The sequence below is a fragment of the Limulus polyphemus genome, unplaced genomic scaffold (genome assembly GCF_000517525.1).
Source record: "Limulus polyphemus unplaced genomic scaffold, Limulus_polyphemus-2.1.2 Scaffold406, whole genome shotgun sequence".
Classification (NCBI taxonomy): Eukaryota; Metazoa; Arthropoda; class Merostomata; order Xiphosura; family Limulidae; genus Limulus; species Limulus polyphemus.
In genome coordinates this window covers 567,331-577,355 of record NW_013666016.1, presented here as the reverse complement: position 1 = coordinate 577,355, position 10,025 = coordinate 567,331, and the positions used below count along the sequence as shown (strand labels likewise).

At 31.5% G+C, this 10,025-nt stretch overlaps 1 protein-coding gene across 3 annotated transcripts in view; it reads left to right on the top strand.

The window, feature by feature from the left end:
- Positions 1 to 10,025, top strand: part of LOC106458033 (ragulator complex protein LAMTOR5 homolog) — a 21,526-nt gene that overhangs the window by 9,513 nt on the left and 1,988 nt on the right. For all 3 annotated transcript variants that reach the window (XM_013917485.2, XM_013917486.2, XM_022384164.1), the window contains exons 2-4: positions 5,063 to 5,139; positions 5,605 to 5,666; positions 9,433 to 9,550. In XM_013917485.2, the coding sequence (XP_013772939.1) occupies positions 5,105 to 5,139; positions 5,605 to 5,666; positions 9,433 to 9,550 (215 nt within the window). In that variant the 5' untranslated portion in view covers positions 5,063 to 5,104. The remainder of the gene's footprint in view (positions 1 to 5,062; positions 5,140 to 5,604; positions 5,667 to 9,432; positions 9,551 to 10,025) is intronic.

Sequence of the window (10,025 nt, the reverse complement as noted above, 5' to 3'; positions counted from 1 at the left end):
ACACACACACACACACACACACACACACACACACACACACACACACACACACACACACACACACACACACACACAAGAACCATTCAGTTGAGAGTAGGGGTGGTGGTGTTCTGCTAGATATGTCCTCCACTATGTAACATTGGAGTGAACCATCAAAATTGCAGTTCACCACTTCGATTAGGATCCTTCATCCTACCCCTACATGGATGTTTGGTTTCCAGTGGCTGGGTTTTGGATTTAGAGCAGAACCAGTCAACACGAGTCTTCACGCGTGTACTAATGATGTCTGTTCCCTCTCACATTTATGCTCATGTTACTCTGTATATGTTGTGAGTCATGCAGACTATTATGACTCTTCCTCTTCTGCTACCCCTTGATGTTCTTATTATTCCAAGGATGTTACTGCGATTGGGGTGGTTCCTGTCATTTTGATTTTGAGTGAGATGATTTACATACACAGACATTTTTTTGATGCCAAATGTCAGGTTTTTGGATTGATCAGTCAATTTCTCATGTTGCTATAATGTGTCCCCTTCATAAGTTGGTGGGTACGAGATTCCCTCTGGTCTCATGAACTTGAGGTGAAGACGCTATGATCCTCTTTCTTACCCTCACCAGATGGCTGGGTTTTGTTTTGTAGTCGACTTGCTGGCTGTATGATCCTCTTTCCTATCCCCTTGTGGATGTCAGTTCCAGACAGCCTGGGTTTTGGATGTAGTTGACTTGCCATGTACAGTCTGTCTTGCCCTAGCCACTCAACACCTAGAGGCACATCCTTTTACTCTCACCCACATTTATATATTTTGGGATTGAGATTCATATATATTGATATACGGCAAGATACATAAAAGATAATAATAATAATTAAAAAAAAAGAGTAGACCAAGGAAATATGCAAATAATAGTGAAGCAATGGGACACGAGGTAAAAGTATAAAGTATGTCTTGTAAGTAACTCCTGAAGATGACGTAGATCATGTCGAAACTTGTACATGTAGATTATCATTTTAAAGTGGAAGCCGTGTGGCTTTAATAGTTTTAAATTGTGTAAATGGGAATCATTGTTTTTAATTATTTGTTATAATACTGACACCTGTTTCCACACTGGATGAAGAGTATACCTGGTACAGATGTGGTGTGGTCTCCCATGTATGATTTTTGATTCTGAAGATCTCTTTTTCGAAGTGTCTTTTAGATGCTTTTGAAGTATGCTTCTTTCTTTCCCTTACACCAGTTTCTCCACCTGTTCAATGTGGGATTATACCTATTTATGTGAGGAGACGTAATGTATCGTATTGGAAGTTATGATTTTCCTATACTGAAAATGTATTTCTGGTAGGTACTTACCTCCTCTCACCCTTCCTCCCCACTGAAAACCAGTGCTTCCATATTCTGCCTAAACTTGAAGTGATCTTGATAGAATTGAATAGAGGGAGTCACATGGGTCAAGAGAGTATGTCACACTTTTCTTGGTGGAGGATTGCAGCATGATGATTTGCATGTGAGATGAATTGGAATAGTCAATTCCAGATGGGTGGGAGCATCAAGGCTTGTGGAATGCACAAAAAATATTTTGCATATAGAGGGCAGCACTTAACAAGAATAGCTTGTTAATAAGTACCTATCAGAAATACATTTTCAGTATAGGAAAATTATAACTATAGGTTACTTTAGGACTATATAGTCATCATTGATTAATCCATAATACTATATTAATATAGTGGAACTCTTCTTTAATGTAAAAGCTACTGACAGTTTGTTTAGTGTTACATAACTGATATATTATCTAGTTTTACTCTTATTCACTCTCTAATGGTTTTCTAACTTTGCAAGGTAGTTATAATTATCAAATTTCATTTTACAAAACAAGTTGAAGGTTTTTCTAATTTGTGTGTTGTTTGACTTTAAATTTAGGCATTGTGTAGGATATAAAAAAAAATACTAGGTTTATGTTTTGGCTACATACTTGTTTATCTAATAAATAAAATCACTTATGGTTATTCATTTCCCTCATTGAGTTACAGGTATGAAGTGTTTAAGTAACTGAAATTATAGATACAATACTTAAGCCCCCAACATTGTTGTAAACTTTATAAACATGTTAAACAATAATGAATTGTTTGGAATAACAAGTCTAAAAAGTGTAAAAGTATTGTTGCTACAAGTGACTGATAAGTAAATAAATCTTTTGATCTTTCTAAATGTTAAACTATGTGGTTGAATTGCATGAATGATAGATACATCTTCATGTACAAAGTAGGATTCATAAATAACTTAATCCTAAATTATTATACCTGAAGTCTCAACATTTTCTTTTTTTTTCACCACTTGATAAATTTTTTTGAGACACAAATTTAGTCAACTTTATATGATAATTCTAACCATACATCAATAATATTAACTGGTAGATATATTAAAATGAATATTTTGTAATCTCCTGATATTTATTTTGTGTAATTCATAAAGAAAAAAAATTAATATTATTATTTCTGCACAGCAGCAAAGAGATTTTCATGTAAAGAAAACCTACTTTTTTATTATTTTTTCTGAATTTTTCTATCCATCCTAAAGAATAACAATTTTGTCAAGAACCTCTCACTCTTTAAGAATGTATTATCAATTTCTTGATTTTCAAGCATTTCCATTTGTTTTTGTACAGGCCTTGGTTGAACCTTTGTGTTGTATCACATCAAATGGTTTATCATTTACTAATGAAACAGCTTTGAAAACAGCTATAAAGAAAGTTTAAATATGATTGCATCGAGCAAGAATTACACTATCATATCATAGTATACTAAATATAAAGTTCTAAGAATTTTTTAAAGTTTCTGTAAATGTTTCCTTAAGTTCTTTTTTGTTTGTGAATTGTTGATGTTTAAAAGCTACAGAAATTATCTTCAGTGAGAAGACATCAGATAATTTGAAATAGGATAACCTTAAGCAATTTAGAGACTGAATTAATAGGTAATAAAAAAAAAACTATTACAATTTTAACACTGACAAATGTACAATATTTGGAGAAGGTCTTGTTATTGTCAGGTGCAATTAGTTAACTAGACATAGGAATATGTATGCAGTATATAACAAGTCATATGACTGGAGATTACTTAAGCCTCAATAAATGTATGTCTTGTTCATGTTTGGTTCTTTGTTTAAAGTTAGTTTTTTTACTTTTTAAAAGATATACTATAGTTTTATTGAGTTGCAATGTTTCTAAACTTGAGTTGTTTTTTCATCAAATAGAATCATCATAAAATCAGATGTTTAGTTTATTGTTTAGTTTGTATGATAGGTGACTGCAAAATATTCTAATGATTCAATTTTTTACTGAATATAATTTTTATGTTTATCATATCCAAACAACGTACATAAATAAACTGGCTACCTGGCCACTTAATTGTTTGTAATTGCAATCATGATATGTTTTAGATAAAATTACCCTTATCGATGATATTAAAATACTTTTCTTGCTTAATTATCACCATTTAATTTATAGAATGTCAGTGTGTAATTAATACATATTTTAGAAATAAACATAAAGGTGACTGTGTTGTGTAATTTAATTGATGCTAGCAACTCATTTGCCAAATATGAAATGTCTAGGTTAGCTTTTAAAAACATTTTGGCAAAATAATGGTAGAATAATTCAGTGTTTGAAAAAGTTATGACAGTAATGTACACCTCTTTTTTTTTGCTTGTGTGTGTGTGGAAGGTGTTATAAGGATCATGCACTAATTGATTAATCTAATTTAATCAATTAATGAACCTGTTGGTTAATCAAGCAGCAAATACCACAATCTCCAGCTCTACTTTTTACCTAAAAAGTATATTAACTTGTTGAAAAGGATTCAGAGGAGGGTTACAAGGATTATTCCTGTGATGAAAGTGTTATAGGGATAGGTTAAGACCTCAGCTTATTTTCTAACGAGAAAAGAAAGTTATTGAAGATTAAAATATCTGTGGGATCAATATATAAAGACTTCTAATTTTTTTGTGCCATATTCTGAAAAGAATATGATGAGAGGATACAAATTTAAGAAAAGACAGGCTAGGCTCTTTTTTTTTATTGGCCCTCCACCAGTTCAGTGTGGGATTCTAGCTACTTTGTGAGAGGGAGGTAAAATATCATATTGGAAGTTAGCATTTTTCTTACACTGAAAAATGTATTTCTGACAGATACTTACTTCCTCTCACATTTCCCACCAAGCCACCCCACTTCTGATGATATATGGTATAGGTCTTCTGACCAATTTTGAAGTGGTTAACAAGTGCAGATGTGAAGAGGGTGCTGGTTACGATAGGAGTAGTGTTGTGCTCCTATTGGTGGAGAGCTGCTGCATGATCCTTTGCATATGGATATGCAGAAGGCAGTAGGTGAGAGGCTAGTGGCATGTGTTGAAAATTTGTGCCAAAAGAGGGCAGTACCAGTCCAGAAAGGCTATTTTGTGAGAGGAGGTGAGGAATCTATCAGAAATGCATTTCAGTGTAGAAAAATGCTAAATTCTTTATTTTTCATTTTGAAGAATTCTCTTTCTTTGCCACCTCTTTCTTTCTATCACTATGTATGCAACTGTATTTTTTATCCAGTTATTTCAAGCTATATGTTGCACAAGTTATAAAAAAATATCATAGTCAACCAACTAGAGACAGGCTAATATTGATGTATTTAAGAAAAAGTTAGATTTGTATAAAATAATAGTATAAAGGGAATTGCATGGTGCTAGTGGAATAAAAATGTTAAACCTTATTCTATAGATACACAGCATTTTAGAAATGATTTGCAGATGTTATGATCATGGAAAACTTGTATGGTACTACACGAAAATTGTTAGGCTGTTTCTAAATATAAATTTATTATATATTGAGGGAAATGTAGGTTTATAAATATTTTCCTTGTATTATATAGATTCAGAACTTTATAGGTGTTCAACATCCCTTAGATGCAGTCAGACCCACTGTTTCTATATAAAGGTTTTGGTGATATGTTAAACTGTATCTTTAACAAGTGTCTTGAATATTTATAGCTTTAATGCAGTTGCACTTGTTTCTTTGAATATTTATAGTTACCTGCTTGTTCAGAATCTTGAAGATCAGCAAACTGTAGAATGGAGAAACCTCTGGATAGATGTTTGGATGAAGTGTATGTATTTTAGTATTTTTAAGTAGCTATAAAAAAGTTCTAAGGTTTTAATTTTCTGTTTCTATTACTTTATTTAATACTCAAAAGATATTCTACTTGATGAAAGTTATGCTAACATTAGACCATTCCATTGCATTTTGTTTTCTGGTGGAAAAGGGAAAGTATGAAATAATTTTAAGAAAATATATAACCCGTTTGAAACTCTTAATGTAAAATAAAAAGTCATTAACATATGTTGTACAAACAGCTTCATTTTTTTTATCTAGGTTGCATCTGTATGTAGCCTTTTCTTAAGTATTGTGTTAGATAAGTATCAGTCAGTTCATTGTGAAATGAATCTTAAAATGATACATTAATGCAACAACGTTCTGTCTATTGTAATACGTACAGTATATATGTAGTACGCTTGTATAATCCTGAATGATTATGTAGTACATTTTAACACATTGTATAATTTGGGTGTAGGTTTAACACACCAGGAGTTACTGGAGTTTTGTGTGCTGATGCTCAAGGACTTTGTTTGTCATGTAGGTATACTCTTACTGATTGTTGTTTCCAAGAGCATATTTCTGTGACTTTCTGGTGAGTTTAAAAATAAATGAATAATGCCTGGAAATGTTTGAAACCATTGGTTAAACATTTGATGCAATTTTTTTGATTTTGGATATTTATTTTTGGAATAATTTCATGTATAAATGATGATGGGTTAATTTGTAAGCTGTTTTAAGCTAAGTCAATTTGTCTTTACTTATAAGTACATTTGTTTTTAGACATTTGTAATGCTTAACAAAACAATAATACAAAAAACAAAACTTAAGAGTATTGTAGCACCAGTAGAAAATAAGTCTTCAGTAATTGTACATGGTATACACGCACACACAGTTACAGGTTCAATAGATAGACTATCATGTGAATTAGAACAAAACAAAAAATCTGTGTGTAACCCCTTATATATGATTCACTTTTTTTTTCAAGCAAACACATTTACGCAAGAATGTGGACTACCAGAGACATTATTACTATGTAGTGGAACTACCAATATACAACCAATTTTGTATGTTACCAACATGTTACATACCTATTACCATTCTACTACATTGTAACAACCTTCCATTGCTTTCTTGTATCTTGTTTATATCTTTCAGCTCCACCCAGAATACTTTCAATATATTTATTTGGAAAAATATGTGAGAAGTAATATCATTTATTCAATATCATTGATACAACATTACAAATTACAAAATAGATTATAAATTTTTTTGATACAACATTACAAAAACAATTGTTGTTTAAGACTAATAATGTAGGTAAATTAATGTGTGTAGAATTATAAACATACTTTTTCTAAGTTAAAATACTTTTATTGCAAGCTTTCGGCCCTCTTACCGGAGCCTTCATTGAGCAACAATGCACTGAGCGAAAACATTCGTTAAACTGTGGAACACTGCTTTAAAATATGTATCTAGGCAATAGTTGTAACAGTAACTGACATCTGGTATCAAAGTTATTAAACATATAGAATTATGATTATATTATATCTAAGCAATCGATTTATATTCTATATTCAAACAAATTATACATTTTTTTAGATACAACATTACAAAACAAATTATAAATTTTTTAGATACAACATTACAAAACAAATTATACATTTTTTGATACAATGTTAGAAAAACAAATTATAAATTTTTTGATACAATGTTACAAAAACAAATTATAAATTTTTTGATACAATGTTAGAAAAACAAATTATAAATTTTTTGATACAATGTTAGAAAAACAAATTATACATTTTTTAGATACAGTGTTACAAAAACAAATTATACATTTTTTTATACAACATTACAAAAACAAATTACACATTTTTTAGATACACTGTTACAAAAACAAATTATACATTTTTTTGATACAATGTTACAAAAATAAATTATAAATTTTTTCATCTCTATAATTCTAATATAGTCTCTATTCATCTAAATCGGACTGTATTGCTGTGGGAGTTGGTGTGGATGTCCTGGAAGATTTCAAAGCAGCTCATGTTGTAAATATGACAGACCAACAGAGCTATTAATAAAATCACAAATCTAAAGGTCTGAGATCTGTATTTTCATCTTTCTGTCAAGGACTATAATATTATTATATGTCAACACAATGTTGATTAAATTAATTACTATAAACACCTGGTATACAAATAATGTTGCACTTAAGTTTATGCCAAAAATGAATATTATGTTTCATGTAATATGAAGCTCAGACAAAGTTGGTACATGACTTAGCAGTGATGTCATTGTATTCTCTATTTTACTTTTGTCTTGAATGCATTTCAAATGTGGCTATATTATGTTTTGTATATTTTAATTGCTATATTTAATTGTGTAAAATAATTAACAATTTTGATCAATATGAGTGCATCACTTTATTTGTCAATACATTTATCAGAAACAGGTATCCACCACTTACTTGGTGCATGCTTAAGAGTTTCTGCCATCTGCAGCTCAATCTCAGCATCCTGGCATTTGGAGTGAATTTGTCTACATGCCTCTGTTGAATCATTAAAAAATTCATTATTGCAATTTAAAAATTTAACAATGCTAGGATTTTAACTATATAATACTGTTCAGATTGATGAGGACTTTTAACATATTTTTCTGCCTTCAGAGTTTGCTGTTCCTTCCCATTTGCAGCCTGACAATTTGCATAGATCTAATTCGGTATTTACAGATTATGTGCCTCGTCTCAGGATTATGATGTTTTATCCCTTTTTCTTATCTCTTATTAACCTCATCCTTCCTTGTTACATGAACAAGCTTCCCAACCATTTTTTGTTTTTCCTCCCTCCCCTAATATTTGGGTACATGTGGATAAATTTGTCTCCCAATTAAATGAGGGGATCAGCATGCCACACCCCCCTGAAGACTTCTGATCTGTTCGCCCTTTCTTACCATCGTACAGACTATTTGTTTTTAGATCAGCAGTTGTTAGGTTCATTGTTACCAATTTAGGGGTGGCTCCCGAATCAAATGTTAGTCTTACCCATGTCCAATATTCTTGCCTATGTCTTACCCTAACCAGCCTCTTATGGTGTCTTTCGTCCAAACATCTCCTAATGGAGGCTCTCCACAGAAATCCTGAGGGGTTTTCTGCAGATACCATACACTTCACTTCAGCCTGCATTTCATCTTCAGCGCTGGCATTAAATACTCATTTCTTTGTTGTTGAAACCTCATAGATCGGGACACAGCTTTGACTTGTGTGATATTACCCTCAACATATCTCAGAGATTTACATCTTGTGCCTTTTCTGAGATGTTACATCTTTGATACAGTCCCAGAAACTATCAAGCCTCGGGTGACATCAGTTCCCCAGCAATCAACCTTTATGGCTTTTGTAGCCTGTTTGTCTTGGTCAGAGCCTCATATGCCACCTATTCCTGTTTCCTGTCCTTCATCTTCCCAACTTCTCCTCACCGACACACATAGTTTAAAAAATTCATTGAACCAAAGAATGAGATACTAAATTATTGGACAACAAAATATTATGGAAGAAACCTTAAGGATACTTTAAGGGGGCCAGTGAGGAAGAAACTAACAGCCAAGCTCCCACCGGACCCAGAATCCACAGGGCAGTCGCCAGTATTGGTGGTGACAGGGGTCAAGTCATCAAGAAAATCGATGTTTACATAAAAATCTTTTATGTCAGATTTGTTTTCACTAATTTTATAGTAGTTTATTTAATTTTACAGTGGTACATTTTGTAATTTTATTTTCAATTACTGAAAGGATTTTGAATATACAAGTGAAAAAAAAAAATATTTTATTTTACATGTTAGGGTTTAATTTAAAAAAATAAATAAATCTGAGTTTGGTTTCATGTCAGAATATGCATATATAAAATCAAATACTTTAACACAAAATATACTAGTTAGAAAACTAATGAACACGTATAATTTTCCAGAAAAGCACAAAAGGAACATTTGATAGTAATCATACAAAAAATACATTTTTTTAAAAATATCTGAGACTGAAGTATTAAATTGTTGTCAACAAATTTTGTGTTAATATATTTACTCCTAAGTATTTTCACATTGTTAAAAGTTTGATGTACATGTGTATGTATGTGCATATATATTTGATATATGTTACCTCAATTTTTTTTATAAGAGAATACATTTGAAAAGCTTATTTTTCAGTGAGCTCCAAGTAAATAATAATATTTAATAAATTAAGACATAAAGAGTAACACAATAAACATGAATTGTATCTGTTGAAATTATAATTTGAATTCTAACATCAGCAAAGGGAACAGCTCATCCCAGGGCAGCAGGTGTCATCACATCTCTTATGAAACAAGCTGCACAGTTGGAACCCACAGCAGACAACTTGCCAGTGTTGAGACTAGAGTCTGAGAGTTGGTTAGTATACACTGTTTGTTTCATCTGAAAGATGTTAAACTAGAAAGGTCTTTTGTCCAGTTCAGATAGTTTAGAAGATGAACGTAGTTACTTGTTTATATATACAGTGGACAGGTTCTTACTTTTCTAATCTTGGAAGCTAAGGTGTGTTAGCTATACACATGTCTAACAGTATGCTTTGTCTGCAAAACCAAAAAGTTAGAGACTGTATTTTATAATATAAAAATCTTGGATCAAACTCTTTTCCAATTCTCAAGAGCTTGGATGTAAAAGTAAATAACTTTTCAATAAGCAGTAAAAGGCTACACCTTTTACAGTATAATGTGAAAGTACAAACAATACTTGAAAGTTGGATATACTGGTTGCTATCTTTAAACTGCCAATATATATATATATATATATATATATATACTACTACACACACACACACACACACACACACACACACACACACACACACACACACACACACACA